This window comes from Nicotiana sylvestris, chromosome 7 (genome assembly GCF_000393655.2).
Source record: "Nicotiana sylvestris chromosome 7, ASM39365v2, whole genome shotgun sequence".
Taxonomy (NCBI): domain Eukaryota; kingdom Viridiplantae; phylum Streptophyta; class Magnoliopsida; order Solanales; family Solanaceae; genus Nicotiana; species Nicotiana sylvestris.
The window spans coordinates 109,010,143-109,030,540 of record NC_091063.1 but is presented as its reverse complement, the minus strand read 5'-3'; the positions used below and the strand labels follow the sequence as shown (position 1 = coordinate 109,030,540).

Here is a 20,398-nt window from a genome sequence, read left to right as displayed (position 1 = left end):
TCATTCACATGTGGCACCATGAACATCCCGACAAGAAGTCGCTACATACAATGGTTTGTGCCTTGTGAAGGGGGGGGGGGGGGCATTTTCACTTCCAAGATAACATTATGCCCTTCCTGAGGTTCCTTGGAAGAGTGACGTAAGACTAAGCAACCAATATCAGTGCGGTTGTTGTGTGCCAACTGAGGTCCCCTCCGTACGATAGAAGAGATTGACAGTGCCATACGGAAACCAATGACAAGCAATTGTAGAAGCTAAAATGAGAATTGAGAATGAAAGTTTGATTACACTAATAAAAGCTATTACAAAAGGCTACGCGGTGTCGAGGGGGAGAGACACCAGTACAGAGAAATGTTTGCTTGCTTGATCCCCTAATAATGCTTAAAAAAAGATAAATTACATGACTAGACCTATGTAAGCCGTAGAAGCACATTGAAAGCAAATGAAATGAAACTACTCTATATTTAGATTAATCGAACTTCACATGCCGAACTGGTGTCAGGCAAGACTTCCACCATAAAAAGGATAATAATCATTATGCACAAGGAACTGCCAATTTTTTTAAAGAAATAAAATTTAACTACTCAAAACTCAACTCTAATTTAAGTAGTTCGCCAACCATTTTCAAACCAATTTGGACAACATAAAGAGTGGAACAGACTAAAGTCAATTACAGAAGCATTATATTAATTCTCCATGTTAATATACATTTGCAAAACGACCTCCATCTTGTTGCAGAGAGAACCAGCAAGCTTACGGCATAACTTAACAAGCCACCTTTCACCTTTCCCCCCATCCCCAGTGCATTCTTCTTTTCCAACCCCAAAAATAGTCTAAAAAAGAAAAGAAAAGATAAATGATACCAAAAGGTTAATAGTTATACATATTTCAGTTTCAGGATGGCCAGGTTCAACCAACATAAATCACACTGTAACACCCATTCACACTTCGTTTTGGAGATCAGACGCACACGCAATACATTCCAAGAACGGAAAATCAATGTCTTCCTGAATCATCTTCAGCAGGAATTTGGATAAAAGAGCTCAAAGAGGTGACATCACACGAAACCTCCATGGGCTCCGAGGATGACACAGGATGAGATGATATATCCTTGGTCACTTGTGGACTCACAACCTGGGGTGAGAGGAGCTAATTAACTTGAAGAAGATAGAAAATATGCAGCGATAATAGCATATCAAGGTAAGTCTGTACCTTTATGGGGTACACTTCAGTCACCTCTTCACTATTTTCATCGAGGTAGACGACATCCTGCATGGTGAGCTGGTGGTATTCAACAATCTCCCTCAAGAAACGGTTCTCCCGTGTTAGGACTGAGTTCTCTTGAGCCAACCTAGCCTTCTCTGCCAAAAGAGTCTCGAGCTGGAGCCTTATCTGTATGTGCATATCACAACCACAAGTATTTCCATCAATACAAACTTTTCGAAAAGAACAGAAATCTGCAAGAAGTGCACAAGAAAAAGCAGGCACGACTGCTTATTACTGCATGCCATGAATTATGGGCACAAAGCGAAATGATCCACCCTAACAAACCCCATAAAAGCAGGTCCAGTAAATCCCTGTGCCATTGGACACAAAGATCAACATATATTGAAAGTTTAGCTGCCAACGTATGCAGCTAGGAAACATAAAATTGCAAAAGTCAATTGCCTTAACCATCAAATGAAATGAACAAAGATATTGAATTGGTTTATTTCAAACTTTCTGTTATTGTTTTGTGTTTTTACTTATTCTGCAAATTATTCTCCTTTGACATAAAGAAGGGAGAGTGGGAATACCAAATCATCATCTTCAGGATTGTCGCCCTTTTCACGACTCACTCGAAGAATCCTATTTTCTTCTTCCAGCTGCGCACAACGTTCTTTAGCAAAAGCTAGGTCAGCTTTCACAGTCTTCAGCTCCCGAAGAAGAAGCTTTGCTTTTGCAGCCATTGCCATTGCAACCTGTAACCCAAAACAGACATATCAGCATCTCACAACTAAAATATGTAATTTCCAAGGCATAAAACCAGCATTCAGGAGCATCCATAGAAACTTCCTTCTCTAGGATCTTCACTGATCTTAAGGCCAGCACAGTCAGAGAGATTAAATTCTTTAAAAAAAACTCAGTACAAGTTCCTGGATCAACAATATCTTGGGGTAGATAATACAATGAGATGCCAGCATATTACCTATTCTATATTTCCATAACGATGGTGAACAGTATGTTTCGCATTCTAATGTTGACAAAGAAAGTATGAAATCTGAATAATGAAAGAACCCCTTAATCCACAAGATCCAGAGAAAATATTGAAAGCTGGGAATCTTCTGGATCCAATCAGTTAACAAAAAGAAACAATAAAAGAATAAAAGCAGGTAACATCTCTAGGTCTGACAAAGTCATGCACTTGCACAGATAAGCACATAAGCACATCAAAGCCACCAAGTGACTTCCAGTGACATAAATTAAATCTGTTGGACTACTTGCTTCTTAGTAGCAAAGCGACGAAATCAATAAAATTAGAATCGAGCATGTAAACCACTAGAGCATTGTAATTTATTGCTAAACCAGTGTCACACATTTGCCACCTTACGTCGCGAGATGCCTTGAGTTGAGTTTCTAAATCTGTCTGCGTCTGGGGATGCATGTGGGTCCGTGTCAGAGGTTGCTGACGTGTACCACTAATATTTGATGCATTATTCTGCGGAACAGAGCTGCCATCTTTTTTCCTTATTTGCAGCTTTCGGGTTTCCTGAATGATATCTGCAGTACGATTCTCCACAACTGCAAGACCCTCCTGTAAAAGTAAATCCAGATATTCAGTTTTAATAAGAAAATCGGCATCATCCAAACTGCTATTAAGCAAAGCGAGGCAGGAGGTGGGTGCTGAAGCCAATATTGATCGTTACGAGGCAACACAATATACTTGAGTGCACATAAAGAATAATAATAACATCATAACCTTAACCCAAAGAAGAACAGGCATTGGAAAATGTTCTATCTGTTGCTGCTATTAATATATTTAAACAACTAGGTGATGACAATATCAAAAAAGAAAAACTCTGATGGAACAAAAGTAATAGAAGTGTAGCAGCAAACCATGCTATTGGATAACAGTTGAGCAAAAATATTTGCACACACTGCTTTGGAGTCCAAACTTAGTAGTCCATCCTCAGTAAGGCAAAAATTGTAAGTACGAAGTGTTCTTAAAATAGCACTTAGCAGTAAATGATGTTAACTACCTGATTAAAAATAACAGATCCAAAGTCCCTTTTTGATAAAAATATGGTAAGAAAGCATGTTTGCCTCGCTAGTACAGTGCAATATAAGTATTAAAGCATATTGATGATGAAAAGCCCGTGTTAGCAGTTTCTTGTCTTGCAAAATGGCAAATGAAGATGCTCAACACATTGAATATGCCTCACGCAAACATTTAATACATATGCAATAATATAAATCCAGAGGAATTTTTTCTAAGCACAAAAATTCAGATTCAGCACAACTAAAGTTCGTCTCACTTATTATGAATTTGTTTATATCTTTTAGTTTTTTTTTTAGTGTCAGAAAATAGCTGCTTGCATCAACAGAAGTTGGAAAAAAGCATTATCATTGAGCCATTTGCAGCTCATAATCCATTTATCTGCAATTCAGTCAATACCGAAGCTTGTACTCCATTTCTTTTCCTCAGGAACTTTAATGCTATCACTAGAAATTACCATCTCCTGTCAAAACCTATTGGGTGCTAGCTTTAAGATCACCCCCATTGCCTGAAACCACTACTTGCACCCCTCAAATGATATAATTTTAAATTCACAACCCAGCTCCCTCACACCACCCACCCACCACCCTTTTATCAACAGCAGATAAATGACTTAGTACTGATGAATCTGAGGCAGTTAGCTACAAGGTTTTCTACTGTCACATAAGAAAAACATTTATCAGGCTTTTAAATTGGCTAGTCGCATTTATGAATGAAAGAACTAAAGCCTATATTGCAACATAATGTGCAATTTTCTTCCTAACAAAACTGAGCTACTTAGCTTCTGACGTTGTTGAAAATAGAAGTTATTCTAAAATACCTAAAATCTATTGGAATAAATACGAGCATCGCAAAAAGACAAACACAGTGGAAGCAAAGGATTCATATTGGTGATAACAACTAGTTAATTAGGGTTTAGTTGTCGTTGTTACACTTATGATAGGTCCAATGTTTGTCAAGCTATGTTGCACGGACTCTTCAAAATCCCTGTTGCATCCGCGTCGACACAGATGGGTGTGGTTCCGTATCGAATATGGTTAACCGATTTTGGGTACTTTAACCAAAGCTATGGAAAAATTATTTTTAACTGCATATTGATTTACAACATTAAAACAAAAGCTAGGGTAAATTTGAAGCAGGTATGCCACCGTTGGGGAAAACCTTGAATGGATCATGCAATTCTTGCGTCTTTTTTTTTTCTTTTTGGAGGAGAGAAGTAGAGAGCTTCAAAGAGGGATTTGCAGAAGACAAGCATTCGACGAGGGGAATTGGGGAAAGTGCAGGGGGTAATTAAGTTCCTAAATGAGACTTTATATTGGAGTTTATCTACTAAAAAATATTATACCATTTGTTCTTCCCTATAAGCAAATCAATGTAGTGAAAGCATGACACGTTTGCTAAACCATCAACAATTTTATTTCTATAAGAATTAGAGTGCCAATCCAAAACTATAAAAATCAATATATAATTGTAAATGAAGATAATTGTGCAATTATTATAGTATTGACAAATTTTATAATTTAAACCTATTTTATAACTCTAGTTTTAGATATTTGAGTTATTTTTAGCCGTATCTGTATCCGTACTCCCGAATCTTGAAATTTTCATCATGAAGGATCTCACCTCTAGATCCGCACCCATATCAGATACCCGCACCCAAGTCCGAGCAACTTAGTTGTCAAGAGCCGTTCTATTGTGGTTAAAGAGTTGTATGTACATACAGGGATAAGCGTGAAATTTAAGAACCTCTAGCTTTATATGCAATATATATTAACTATTTATTACTGGAATGAAATTGACCTGAATGGAGCATGACAGTAACAATCCACATACACCACTAAATTAATTTGGGTTTGAGGCATCATGATTGATAAAAGTTTTTATTTACATCTCATATCCACACAACTATTACATTAAAAAGGTAAAAAAAAAAAAAATAAGTGGCATGTCTTGATGGCAAATATTGGAAGAAACTTCATATAAAAGCATACCTCAAAAGCATTCCCGATGGTCCCACCAATATAATTAAGGGAAGATGTAAGAGCATCTAGTCCCTTCTGAAATTTATGGCCCTCAACTTTTTTACGGCTTCCAGGCAATTGTTTTCTGTCATATTGCTGCAATGTATGAAATAAAGGTGCAAGTTTTAGAATCTGTAATCCCAAAAGCTATCTCATAGACTATTACCACATAGACAAAGACAACATTTTGCAACACTGAATCATAAAATTTTCAATTTCAACAAAAATTACTTACCTCACCAATGGTCGCACTATCAGGCATATGCTGCATCCTTGTTCTTACTTCGCTTACATGCGGTTGATCTGTATTATTATCATCAATGATCGATTTAGCTTTCCTAGCCAATACTCCCCAAATCCCTTGTTTTGATTCACCCAAGTTTTTCATTGACGTATACTCATAGTTGGACGAATCCTGCATTTAAGAAGAGTAATCTTACAGCAACAAGACATCCATTTCAATGGTAAAAGACACAATGAGAAAGTCAAACAACGGATAACAAGATCAGTTAACTTCTGTGAGTCACTTTCTGCCCAACCCTTTACCCTTTCTCACCATCCCCCCAGCTGGTGGCACGATCCTTTCTCATTCCCCATTCCTCTCCATTTTTTTCCTCCCAAGAACGTGGACGCATGATCCTTTTTTCATGTAATCTAAGGCTAGGACTTGAAATTGCAGATGGAGAAAAGAAAATCTGTATTACTGGACTTATAATCCCCAACACCCCCCCCCCAAGAGAAAAAAGAACAACACCGAACTCTATAACAGACATATCGTTACTGTATTCCTATTTACATGTAGCAAAAGGAAAATTGAATGTCAACTTTAATTTACATATCAGAGATGACATATCTAGTTATAGACCCATAACAACCAAAAGAAACCGGACGATCAATTTTACATTTTACAGAGGAAATGCTAAAAGTCCTCCTTCCGTATTTTCCTATAAAACCACTCCTAGACCTTCAGGCGTACAATTACGTAACATTACAATTATATACTTGCGTAGGTATAAGGAAAAGCAAGATAAAAAAACAACACTTATCACTATTACTTGTATCACCAATTTAAAAGTATATCTCAACATCATAAAAGTGAGTTCTTTTCTTAACAACAGATTAAGGTTCGTTTTTTTAATGACGGTGGTGTCCGAGCCATAATGCTCTCATCTCGATTCCACTGGGTACCTGCCACCTCTCTGTAGCACAAGTACGCTAACTCTGTCCATCAAGGCTAGGCAAATGGGACCACTTTATTAACCACTAGGCCACACCCTTCAGACCTCATGGTTATTTTCCTCCTCCTACTTCATAGACCACTAGGTTACATCCTTGGTGGCGGCAGATTAAGGTTCATCTTAACAGGTATTTCTACTATGAAAACAAAAGCAACATATAGCTGCCTAAATTCTCCAAAAAGATACTAAGTGTCTGAAATGAGGCAAATGCCAACAACAGCAGTCGTACCAAGCATGTGAAACCGAGCAAGTAAAATGCCAAGCAAAAACTCTATCGTATTATGCTTAATAATTCTAAGGGCAAAATAGAGCTAACCTTAGCTGTCGAAACCGGAACAGAGGATCGTAACGGATTTGAGTCGCGAGGAGATGAACGAGCTGATTGACTATACGCGGAGGAGAGAGGAGATGAGTCTTTGTATGCTGATGACGGTGGTGTTGAAACCGGAGCAGAAGATCGTAACGGATTCGAGTCGCCGCGAGGAGACGAAAGAGCTGACTGACCATAAGCGGAGGAAAGAGAAGAGTCTTTGTAAGCTGATGATGCTCTTATGGCTTTAGCAGCCAATGAAGAAGCAGACGACGAAGATGAACTCTCATCCGGAAGTGGTGGTGGTGCCGGACTCTCAAAATCGCTCGTAAATGTAGAAACCTTAGGCACCTGCTGCTTTCTCCTGTAAGCCATATATATTATATCAGCTCAATTCGAGTCCTTTTTCTTGTTTGCCGCTATTACACCGCCACCGACACCAAACTGATAAGATGATTTTTTACAGTTTTACAATTCAAGGAATTGGCATCTCTCGGACTGAAATCCTAGAGAGGAAAAAGGAAATTTGATTGTATTCAGAGAGTTGAATTTCGAATAGCGCCGGTGAAAATTCCTCCGCCAATCTCCGTCGCCGGCTCCGACGAGCATCAATTATAAAAAAAAATATGTCAACGCGTCCTTCTGCCAAGCTTGTATCCGAAGTAGGCCATGAGATCTGATTCGTTAAAACAACTGCTCTTTACTCCATTGAGGACTTCCGGGCCTAATGGGCCGAAATGAAATATATACTGACTTTTGGATTATGGCCCTTTGGTGAAAGTCCGACTAGATAGTACGAAGGGAAATGGGAATTTTCCTTTTTATACGATATTTAAAATTTATTTATTAAAATTGTTTTAATTTTATATACTACCCGTCCTAAATAAGGATGGCTTATAATTTATATACAATCAACTATTAGTTCCTTAATTAGGAGATGCAATTGCACCATTTTCCTTCTTTTATTCAATCTTCTCCTTTTTCCATATTCTTTGTTATCTCTCCATGTATAATTCATTATTAATACTTTAAATTAGGGGATTCAATTATAAACTTTTTTCTTTGTCATCTCTCCGTGTACAATTCATTATTATAATTTGTTGCTCCATCTAAATAAGACTCCTTTCAATTGTGTGTTTGTCTTAGCCAACATTTTTTTTATAATCTGTTGCATGTATTCTATTGTTCATTGACTGCACTACATGCTTTGAGACATTTGAACTTGGAAATGTGGAATTTGTGCTATGTATTGGAAAATGTTCGACGTGTTCTACTTCCAGCTTTTATGGGTGAGGACTTTGTTGTGGCTAATCTTTACATGTAAAACTGGAAACTGTTTGCTATTATTCTTTCATCTATCAGCATGGTATGTGATTGATATAAGCTATACTTTGTAACGATCCGATCGGTCGTTTTGTGCATTTACACTCTGCTCGGTGGTTTGAGGGTATGAGTAGCTCCGTATGATGTATTATGACTTATGTGAATCGTTGGTTTTGGTATTCAAGTTATTCAGAATAGATTTGGAAGAATGATTCTCAACTAGGAAGCTTTAAATTGGAAGAGTTGACCAAGTTTGACTTTTTAATATTTGACATCGAATTGGAGGTTTGATGGTTCTGTTAGCTCCATTGGGTGATTTCGGACTTAGGAGCGTGTCCGGATTGTGATTTGAAGGCCCATAGTCGAGTTTGGCTTGAAATGGCGAAAGTTGGATTTTTGAAAAGTTTGACCGGGAGTGGATTTTTTAAGATCGGATTCGGATTGTGGTTCCGGGAATTAAAATAACTTCGTTATGTCATTTGGGACTCGTGTGCAAAATTTGGATTCATTACGGGTTGATTTGCTATGTTTTGACACGAGTTATGGAAGTTAAAAAGTTCAAAGTTCATTAAGTTCGATTTGGGGTGCGATTCGTCATTTCGATGTTGTTATGCGTGATCAGAGGCCTCTAGTAGGTCCACGTTATATTATTGAACTTGTTGGTATATTTGGACGGAGTCCCGAGTGGCCCGGATGGGTTTCGGACGAGGCTAGGATTATTTTCGTTTCATGTTGCATTGCTGAAGGTTGCTGGTTCTGGTGTTACCGCATATGCGGAAGAATGGACGCAGATGCGAGTCCGCAGATACAGACGATTGGTCGCAGAAGCGAATGAAGGCTTGGCTGGGGAACATGCGCACCTATGCGTGTGCGTAGAAGCGGAAGCTGTGATCGCAAAAGCAGGTTTGTGCACAGAAGCGCGTTTAGTCTCGCACCTGCGCTTGCGCAGAAGCAGTGCCTGTTGTGCAGGTGCAGAATAGTAGACTGTTGATACCCAATTTTTTCCTATATATTTTAATATGCATAAATACTTTTAAAATAGCATATATATATGCATATATAAGCATGCACAAGGGTTTTATAATTTTTCTATAATTTTAAAGATTTTAAATTGATTTATTTCCTCCCATTTTACTCATAAAATCCTCGATAATTACCCCTCAAATTATTATTGTGCTAATTTAGTCATCTAAATTCTATATTTATGCCAAAATATTGTTAAAATATTTTTAATGCATTTTTATAATTGTATTTTTGCATTTTTAAAGCTAATTTGCATATAATTACAATATTAGCCTTATTAATGTACAATTACGTTTTATATGCATAAATTGATCTTCTATATTTTTAAATGTTAAATATATATTTTAAATCATTTTAGTACACAAATTATTTTCTAGGAATTATCTGTTATTCATTATAAATTATATGGGGATAAATTGGCTATTTAAAATCTAGCCAAATTGCATTTCAATTTTGGCCTTAATTGAACCCAACACCCCAGCCCAATTTCGGATTAAATAACCCAACCCAGGCCCTAAATGCACCTACCCGACCCAAAACCTATCAAATCCTGGTCGTTGATCTAAAAGATCAACGACCCTCGTTCAGTCTTGCCTTTTTTATTCCAAACGACCCCCCAACCCTAACTATTTTCCCACATCCGCCGCCCTAAGATCCTCTCCTCTCTCAGTAACTCTCAACCAAACCCTAGCCCTTCAACCGCCGACCTCTCTTCTCCGGTCATCTCCGGTGACCTCTCATCGTCTCCTAAGCCTCCAATGGCTTCTCTCATGCCATGTCTGCCTTCTCTAAGGTCTTCAAGGGCCCAGGGCCATTCCGACTTGCATCAAGGGTTCGTCACTTGTCTGTTCTTGACTACTCCAGCGTGATTTCGAGCAAAATCATGTTGTATCTGTTACGATCCTTGGGATTCTAGACATGTTCTTTCATCTCTCTATGAGTTTCTTCTGAAACCCTAATTTCTTCCTATATCTCTTAGATCTGTATAGATCTAAGATGATTTGAGTTTGTTTCTTTAATATTTTACGCTGTCCTTGGAACTCTTTTGCAAGAATCATTGATTTCAAGTGTTTTTCACCTTCTTCTAAAAATTAGGGTTTCAGAACTTCTTATAAAATATTGTTAAACTGATTCTTTGTATTTAAACTTCTATTTCTTGCATATTTTTGACTGATTCTATGATTTTACAACCTCTTCAACTCGTCTATGTTGAAAGCCCTAATTTTCTAGGTTTCTTCGTTTGGTTCTGTGTATTAGCATGACTGATCGTTTCTTGTTTGAGGTTTTATGACTATCTTGCCTCGAATATGTTCCTATTGAGCTTTTAGCCTAACTTATATCACTTCTATGTGCTTGTGTCCATCTTGACTGCTCAAGACTTGCTTCTTTCTATCAGTGTTGTTTAACCATCGTGTTTGTTATGTCTGTTGTTCTTATCTTACGCTATTTATATGTTGAACACAGAATCGTGACTTTTTTTTTGATTGATTCTGGATTTCCTATTTTATGGTTTGATTGGAAGACCTTCCTTTAAACCTTCGATTCCTACTCTTTATATTCAAATTGATTGATTTGCTTACCTTGTCCGCATTAGTATTTTATTCCTACTGATTATCTCCTTAATTAGAGTTTTCTAAACTTAGCCCTAATTATTTACCCTATACTTACTGAATTTGAAATTTTTCCTTATTGGTCATACATTTATTTCTTTCCTTATTTGTTACTCGTTCTTACCGTTTGAACGGATTCCCTTAACTTATGGGAATACTTGTACTGATTTTACTCTAATTGGTTCTAAGTTCCATAATTACTATACTTTTGTGATTCTTGCCTTATTTTACCTAGTTTCGAACTACTATATATACCTACTTTCTCATTGACACAAACACTAACAGATTGGTTCAAAAAACTCTCTCTTTCATACTAAAAACTTTCTGCTCTCTATTGTGTTACTTACTACTGTCTAAAGTCAGCCGGCTGCAAGCCAAGGCTAACTACTGGTTTCTCTTTCACTTTGTGCTTACTATCACCTTACCGGTAGTTCCAATTTTAATTCAAGTCCCAAAACAATATGCTTCTCATATTACTTCAATTTGTCATGTTTCTAATATGCTTCTATCTATGGTTTTGTTGTTCAACCTGCAATTAACATGCATACTTCACTGTCTTCTTTGTTGCATGCTATATACCCCTTAAGATCCTCTTCTAGTATGACCCAATGTGACTATGTTTCTCTGATCCCTGGGCAGCTTCCTGTATGAAGTAATTGGCTATCCTAAGCCTGTTGATTCTGTATTAACTATCTAGTTCATGCTATACTTTAAAAGCCTTGACCCCATTTAAGGCTCCTCTGATTCTGTACCTATGTGCATCTGTGCTTACTATGTGCCCTATGCCTAACCCAAACCCCCATTACCCCTAAGTGGATGTGTGCACCTGTTTGACTTTAGGTATTGAAGTGCTGATGAACCTCTTTCTGGTTATATATTTGGTATGATTGATTGTTAGTCAACTTACCTTTTTTAAACTGTCTTATTTAATAATTCCCTATGTGTTTTCTTACAAAACTATTTCAAGCAAATCTCTTTTTAACACTGTTTTCCCACTAAAACCTTTCAAGCTATGTCAAGCACTCTCACTCTACTCCTAAGTCACTAGGTTCTGCCCCCTCCAGTGTGTGTACTGCCTTAGGATCCTCTTGAGAACCCTCTGAACTCTGGCACATTGAGGCTGGTCCTTTCACACTGCACTTACTCAATTTGGTTACAAAGTTTAGGTGTGAGCACTGCCCGGGATTCTTGAGATCCTTAGGGAACTTTAATGTACCTAGACAATGTTATTGTCTTTGAAATTGGCATTTGAGGCTATTGGAGGTCTTGGGAAATCACTTGGGCCTGCTTCAGGCTCCCTATAGTGTAGCTTCTTCTTTTCTTTTTATCTATTTATGTAATTCATTCATTTGGTCTGTAATAATTTGTAAACGAATATTAGGGTAACTAGTGAAAAGGGTGGGTAGTTACATATTTGTGCGGTAATATGGGTAGAAACCATGCCTATAGGATGTTATATTTGCTATGTTTGCCTTACCATGTTAGAAATCATGCCTCCAAGTTTCAAGTAGTTCCAATAATAGAAATCATGTTTATAGGTCTTAAAATCAACTTCACAAGTAGATACCATGCCTATAGGATATGATCCAGTTCAACTTATGTTATAACGAGTGTTAACATGTGTTTTCATTTGTTATTATGCCTACAAGCTTCTAACATCAGCTCTTAAACAATTAGATGTCATGCCTATAGGAAACAACATCAGAAACTCTGCCTAGATCTAAAATCAGTTTAGTTTAAATAAGTCAATCCAGTTCTTGAGTAGTTTGCTTCGAAGTTGGTCTAATTAATGGTTTGTTTTCCTGAAATGAATTCTCTCGAAATACTGCTTTATTTCACTATTAGAAAGCATGCCTATAGGGACTCAATAGTCAGTTTTAAAATCTATCCACTGTTTTACTATGTCAAGCGTAGTTATCATGCTCTTAGGACACCGCTATTCAGCGTGTAGGCAAGCCTATAGGACGTTTTCAAATCCTGCAGCTCTGAAACCGTTTCTGCTACTTAATGTTGTTCTGATTTTAAAATCAGTAGGCAAACGGATAGGGCCATTACTTTTGAGTTTATAAACATAAAAACTGCATATCTCATATGTTCTGATATTCTCCTAGACATCATGTCTTAGGATACTGTTTAACAATATTGCCCTTATTTGTGTTTGAGTCATGCCGTTTACATGCATTATCTGTGGAGGTGAACTTGAGCCTCTAATTGCTTCTTTTCTGCCTTATGTGCTAAAGTCCTATTTGTTCTTGTCTGTCGCCTTAGAATTTTCTCTTTTTAAGCACCTTAAGGGTTGTCTAGAACTGTCCAAATTTAGAGGTCCTAAAATACCTCCAGGGCCACAAGGAAGGGATGGGTAGTGCACGCGTAGGCATCGTCAAGTTTACTAGCACGCTTTAGGCTAAGACCACGGGGTGGGAAGGGTAGATATGGGATATGATGACTACGCACTAATGTCACGTGTAGCCCCTCATTGAGGAGTGTTTACCGGACATTGTGTGGGGTGATTCTGTAAGCTAACCAACCTAGGACCCCTCCTTTTCCAAATCCCTTCTGTTTAAAACTTTGTTTTATATACAACTTATTCGAAACCTTTGTCTTATTATTTGCATTATACAACGTCCAATGTTCTTTACTTGCAAATTATTTGATTCAACTATTTATTTGTTAATGGACTAATTCATGAATATAAGTTCGGCTGGGACCCACAGTTGTGGACCGAGAGGGTTGCCTAACACCTTCCCCTCAAGGTTATTTCGAGCCCTTATCCTAAATCTTTGGTAATGCAAACCAATCCATGAGTTAATCGCTCTAGGTGCCCTAACGCACCATAATCCGTTAGGTGGTGACTCTTCAAATACCCAATTCTCAAAAGAAAATGAGTTATTACCCCCATAAATATCGAAACCCAAACTTTCTCCGTGAAGGAAAAAAAGGGGGCGCGACACAGACCTCTAGTGTTTTCCGCAAGAGCAGGAATTTTGTCGCAAAAGCGACGCCTTAGAGAACATATGTGGAAACTATAACTCATTCTACCCAACCAATCTCCTGTACACCGGAATCCTCTGAGAAGGACTTGCTCATTAAAAACATGGCTGAAGAACTCAAGAAGTTAACAAGTCGAGTTCAATGTGTTGAGGGCGACAGAGGAATAGAAGGTTTGAACTATGAAGATCTGTGCATACAGCCGGATGTCAAACTGCCAAAGGGGTACAAACCTCCCAAGTTCGAAATGTTCGATGGTACAGGTGATCCCAGGGTTCATCTAAGGACTTATTGTGACAAACTTGTCGAGGTCATGAAAGATGAAAAGATCCGGATGAAGCTCTTTATGATGAGCCTTAATGGGGACGCTTTGTCTTGGTATATCAGCCAAAATCCCAAGAAATAGTCCAATTGGGTAAGCATGGCGTCAGATTTCATGGACTGGTTCAGGTTCAACACAGAGAATGCATTGGATGTCTTCTACATTCAGAATCTTAAGAATAAACCTACTGAGACTTTTCGAGAATACGCTACTCGTTGGAGATCGGAAGTGGCCAAGGTCAGGCCCTCTTTGGACGAAGAACAGATGAATAAATTCTTCGTCAGGGCACAGGATCCACAATATTATGAGAGGTTGATGGTTATCGAAAATCACAAATTCTCTAACATCATCAAACTCGGAGAAAGAATCGAAGAAGGAATCAAGAGTGGGATGGTAACAAACTTCGAGGCCTTGCAAGCCACGAATAAGGCACTACAATCAGGTGGCATATCAAAGAAAAGAGATGTTGGGGCGGTAATGGTTGCCCAGGGCCCAAAATCTCCACTCACATATCAAACACCTCTATGCATATATCAAACACCTCCACCCACATACCAAGCATCACCACCTACATATCAACCTTCATCTCCCAGATATTCCCAACCAGCCAATGTCTATCACACCTATAACTCCCAACCATCCCACTTCCAATCACCATCAGCTCGCCAAAATTATCCAAGACCAAGACTAAACTTCGACCGCAAGCCGCCCAGACAATACACCGCCATTGTTGAGCCCATCGACCAACTGTATGAAAGGCTAAAAGTTGCAGGTTATGTCACTCCTGTTCCTGCTGTGGCATTAGAAAATCCATCCCAATGGGTCAATTCGAACAAAACTTGTGCGTACCATTCTGATATGAAAGGGCACACCATTGCTGAGTGCCGAACATTGAAGGGTAAGATCCAGATGCTAATTGACAACAAGGTCATACAAGCAAAGGAAGCCGCACCTAATGTCCGCAACAATCCCTTCCCTAATCACAGAGGTGATGGTGTACATGTGATAGAGACAAATGAAGAATGGGACCCTGAGGGGTCGATCAGGTTTATTCGAGAAGGCGATGACTTTAAGGTTGCAATCACACTTGCTCCTATTATGGTTCAGACTCAGGCACCAATCGAGGTTGAGGTAACTACATCAGTTCGATTCGAGGTGGAAGTGGCTCCGCCCGCAGCCACCCCCGCTCCATTTGAAGTAGAAGTGGTCACACCTTTTACTGTGACAATATCAACCACACCCCAATTCAACTCAAAAGCAATACCCTAGGATTATGTCGTCGAGGCTCGGCTGAAAGGGAAGGCCAAGGTAGAGGAATCTAACGTTGCACAAGAAATGACTAGAACCGGAAGAGTCTATACACCTGAACACCTGGGAGGTTCAAGTAAGGAGGCCATTACTAGACAGCCTATCATTGAGACCGAGCCAGATAACCTATGAAGGAAAGTGCAGGTAAAGGAGTACTATGTTGTTGACTATCTGAACAAAGTCCCTGCTCAGATATCTATCCTGTCGCTATTGCAGAATTCAGAGGCACACAAGACGCCTTAATGGTAGTGTTGAGTGAGGCTTATGTACCCACTAACATCACTGGTGGAGAAATGGCCAACATGGTTGGGCAAGTACTAGAAAGTCATAAGATCATCTTCCACGAAGATGAGCTACCACCTGAGGGACTGAATCACAATCGAGCATTGCATATTATGGTGCAATTTGAAGACAAGTTCATTGCCAGGGTCTTGGTTGATGGAGGTTCGAGCCTAAATATTTATCCATTGGACACTCTGAAAAGGTTGGACAAAGGTTTCCATAAGATACGAGTAGGAAGCATGAATGTGAAGGCTTTCGATGGGTCCCAAAGGTCCACGATCGAGGAAATCAACCTTTGCTTACAGATGAGGTCAACTTGGTTCGACGTTGAATTTCAGGTACTCGACATACCTGCCTCATATAATCTTTTGTTGGGACGACCATGGATCCATGCCGCTGGAGCCATGCCTTACACTCTACATCAAGCCGTGAAATTTAAATTGAACTGCCAGGAGGTAATCATTCACGGAGATGGAAGCAACCCCATCTACACTAGTCAAACCATCCTGGCCATTGGACATAGAAGAAGGCTAGGAGGGGAAACCTATCATCATATTGAACGGGTTAATGCCGTCGAAAAGGATAAGTGGTGGAGTAACAAAATAGAAAGCATACTAGCATGGTCTGGATATGAACCCGACAAAGGGTTGGGAAAGAACCTCCAAGGTATCACCGAACCAATACAGCTAAAAAATCATGGTACCACCTTTGGGCTCGGATACAAGTATACATGGCAAGAGTATAATGATTAGTTGCCTCCATGGCGTAGACCGTATTACCCTCTTGAGCAGCCAGTGCTACGTTTGGAACAAGCTTTTCACCAGGCTGATACCATATAAGGGACTGCGGAAGAAGAAGCACTAGCTGGGTTGAATAATTTGTTCTTGGGGGATGAGGACATGGACTGCGGTACCATAATTGGGGAGTAGGAGGAAGAAGGTCTCACTATTCAAACTGTGGCGAAGGGAGCTGTTCTCAGGAACTAGACCGCCACACCATCCTAAGCTCGCCGAGTCCCTGGGTAGCTTGGCAGAATTTACTTCTATAGCCATTCTAGGCATTTAAGATTTCCCGTAATTTCATTTTAAGCTATACTTGTTTCAAATAAATGCTTGATTCATCGAGTCGTGCTTTGTCTGGACAATTTTTCAAGTTTTAATCAAATGCATTTGTTCTTTATTATTCACTACTATCTTTACACTTTTCCTTCCACAGCGTTATTATTACTTTTCCTAATGAACTAGTAATTGTGACATGTAATGAGGCAATGCAACATGAGGATAGTGATTCAGAGGAAGAAGATGAGATACCCGAAGATATTGTCAGGGAGGTTGAAAATTTTGAGAATAAGCCTAAGTCCAATTTGGACGGGACCGAAGCAGTAAATTTGGGAGACGTCGAGACCGTCAAGGAGACCCGCATCAGCATTCACTTGTCACCAACCGAGAAGGAAGAGTACATCTATTTCCTAAGAGAGTATGAGGACATTTTTGCATGGTCATATTATGCCATGACCGATTTGAGCACGTCCATAGTGTCTCACAAGTTGCTCACTAATTTCATGTGTCCGCTAGTAAAACAAAAACTTAGAAAGTTCAAGCCAAACATGAGCCTGAAAATCAAGGAGGAAGTTACTAAGCAGATCAAAGTCAAAGTCCTCAGGGTGGTTGAATATCCAACCTAGTTAGCTAACATTGTGCCAGTTCCGAAGAAGGATAGGAAGGTTAGAGTATATGTTGACTATCGTGATTTAAATAGAGCAAGTCCCAAGGACGACTTCCCACTGCCAAATATACACATCTTAATCGATAACTGCGCTAAGCATGAACTCCAATCATTTGTAGATTGCTTCGCGGGTTATCATCAGATCTGGATGAATGAAGAAGATGCAGAGAAGACAACTTTTATTACACCTTGAGGTGTATACTGTTACAAGATGATGCCATTCGGTCTGAAGAACGTTGGGGCCACTAACATGAGAGCCATGACAACCATTTTCCATGATATGATACACAAGGAAATAGAGGTGTATATGGACAATGTCATTAACAAATCCAAGAGGGCCGCAGATCACATAGCGGACCTGAGAAAGTTCTTTGACAGACTAAGGAGGTACAATTTGAAATTGAACCCTGTAAAGTGTGCATTCAGGCTTCCCATAGGAAAATTATTGGGATTCATTGTCAGTCGTCGAGGGATCGAGCTAGATCCATCTAAAGTCAAAGTTATTCAGGAGTTACCACCACCTAAGAGCAAAAAGGATGTGATGAGCTTCTTAGGACGTCTCAACTATATCAGTCGCTTCATAGCACAGTCCACAGTCATATGTGAACCCATCTTCAAGATGTTGAGGAAAGATGCTGAAACAAGCTAGACAAAGGATTGTCAGAAAGCTTTTGATAAGATCAAGGAGTACCTATCCACATCACTAGTTCTGGCCCCGCCAGAACTAGGATGACCTTTGATACTCTATCTATCTATATTAGATAGAGCCTTCGAATGTGTTTTGGGATAACATGACGAGATAGGAAGGAAGGAGCAGACCATATACTACTTGAGCAAGAAGTTCACACCTTACAAAGCACGGTACTCTCCGCTTGAACGCACTTGTTGTGCTTTGACCTGGACATCTCAAAAATTGAGGCATTATTTCTGTGCCTACACTACATACCTCATATCTAGGATGGATCCTCTGAAACACATATTCTAGAAATCCATGCCGATTGGAAAGTTAGTAAAGTGGCAGATACTGTTAAGCGAGTTCAATATTGTTTACGTAACTCAAAAGGCGGTCAAAGGACAAGCATTGGCAAATCATTTTGCTGAAAATCTAGTGGGAGGAGAATACGAACCTTTGAAAACGTATTTTCTTGATGAAGAAGTGTCGTTCGTAGGGGAAGACATTACCGAAGCATACGACGGTTGGAGAATGTTCTTTGACAGAGTCGCAAATTTCAAAGGAGTGGGCATTGGAGCAGTTTTGGTATCAGAAACAGGTCAACATTATCTGGTATCTGCTAAACTCAGATTTTCCTGCACTAACAACATAGCAGAATATGAAGCCTGCATACTAGGACTCAACATGGCAATCAACATGAATGTTCAGGAGCTACTGATAATCGGTGATTCAGATTTGCTTGTGCACCAGGTACAAGGAGAGTGGGCCACCAAGAATCCCAAGATATTGCCATATTTGCACCATGTGTAGGAATTGAGAAAGAGATTCACGAAGATAGAATTCCGACATATGCCTAGAATTTAGAATGAGTTTGCCGATGCATTGGCCACTTTGTCATCCATGATACAACATCCGAATAAGAATTTTTTTCATCCCATCCCAGTGAGAATCCACAATCAGCCAGCATATTGTGCTCATGTTGAAGAAGAGACAGATGAAAAACCTTGGTTCCATGACATCAAGGAGTATTTGGCAAAAGGAGAGTATTCGAAGCATGCAAACCACACTCAGAAACGCACACTCCGGAGATTGTCCCACTTCTTCCACAGCAGAGGAAATCTATACAGAAGAACTCCCGATTTGGGATTGCTAAGATGTGTCGACGCAAAAGAAAATTCTAAACTACTTGAGGACGTACATGATGGGACCTGTGGCCCGCACATGAATGGTTTTGTCTTGGACAAGAAGATACTCAAGGCCGGTTACTTTTGGATGACCATGGAGATGGATTGCATTCAGTATGTCCGCAAATGCTTTTAATGTCAAGTGCATGCCGACATGATAAAAGTGCCGCCAAATGTGCTCAATGCAACAAGCTCACCTTGGCCATTCGCCGTCTGGGGAATGGAAGTTATTGGTCTGATTGAGCCCACAACTTTAAATTGACACAAGTTTATTCTGGTAGCCATTGATTACTTCACAAAATAGGTAGAGGCTGCATCTTACGAAGTTGTAACCAAGAAAGTCATCGCAGATTTTGTCAAATATCGAATTGTTTGCCGATTTGGTGTCCCTGAATCCATTGTTACTGATAATGCTGCCAATCTCAATAGTGGTCTGATGAAAGCTATGTGTGAAACTTTCAAAATCAAGCACAAGAATTCCACAGCCTACAGACCTCAGATAAATGGAGCCGTTGAAGCCGCCAAGAAAAACATCAAGAAGATACTAAGGAAAATAGTAGAGGACCACAAACAATGGCATGAGAAGTTACCTTTTGCTCTATTGGGGTACCACACCACGATTCGCACATCAACCGGGGCAACTCCCTACATGTCGGTTTATGGTATTGATGCTATCATCTCAGCCGAGGTGGAGGCTCCTTCTTTAAGAATCATACATGAAGCTGAACTCAGCAATGCAGAGTGGATAAGGAGTCGCTATGAACAATTGTCCCTTATCGATGGAAAGAGGATGAACATAGTATGTCACAGCCAACTTTATCAGAACAGAATGTCTAGAGCTTTCAACAAAAGGGTCAAACCAAGACAGTTCGCACCAAGGCAGCTGGTATTGAAGAAAATCTTCCCGCATCAAGATGAAGCCAAAGGAAAATTCTCTCCCAACTGGTAGGGTCCGTACATGGTTCATAGGGTGCTGACAGGAGGAGCACTCATACTTGTAGAAATGGACGTAGAAATCTAGCCAAAGCCAATCAATTCAGATGCAGTCAAGAGATACTATGCTTAGATTATTTACATTTCTTTATTTGATATAATTGAACTACGCTTGACCTGATTCCTGTTTAAGAGGGGATAC

The 20,398-nt window shown here is 39.4% G+C and overlaps 1 protein-coding gene across 1 annotated transcript; it reads right to left on the bottom strand.

The window, feature by feature from the left end:
• Positions 1 to 661: 661 nt before the first annotated feature.
• Positions 662 to 7,499, bottom strand: LOC104211536 (cell wall protein RBR3-like). The gene is made up of 7 exons (XM_009760606.2): positions 6,832 to 7,499; positions 5,513 to 5,692; positions 5,248 to 5,373; positions 2,591 to 2,794; positions 1,797 to 1,961; positions 1,213 to 1,392; positions 662 to 1,134 (listed from the first exon to the last, which is right to left on the bottom strand). The coding sequence occupies exons 1-7, from the start codon at positions 7,198 to 7,200 to the stop codon at positions 997 to 999; spliced, it is 1,362 nt and encodes a 453-aa protein (XP_009758908.1). The 5' UTR covers positions 7,201 to 7,499; the 3' UTR covers positions 662 to 996.
• Between the last annotated feature and the right edge of the window lie 12,899 nt (positions 7,500 to 20,398).

Coding starts and splice junctions, on each gene's coding strand:
- LOC104211536 (XM_009760606.2), bottom strand. CDS start 7,200: ATGGCTTACAGGAGAAAGCAGCAGGTGCCTAAGGTTTCTACATTTACG. Junction 1,962..2,590: donor AACTCAAGGCATCTCGCGAC/GTAAGGTGGCAA, acceptor TTTGGGTTACAG/GTTGCAATGGCAATGGCTGC. Junction 1,135..1,212: donor CTGAAGTGTACCCCATAAAG/GTACAGACTTAC, acceptor CTCTCACCCCAG/GTTGTGAGTCCACAAGTGAC.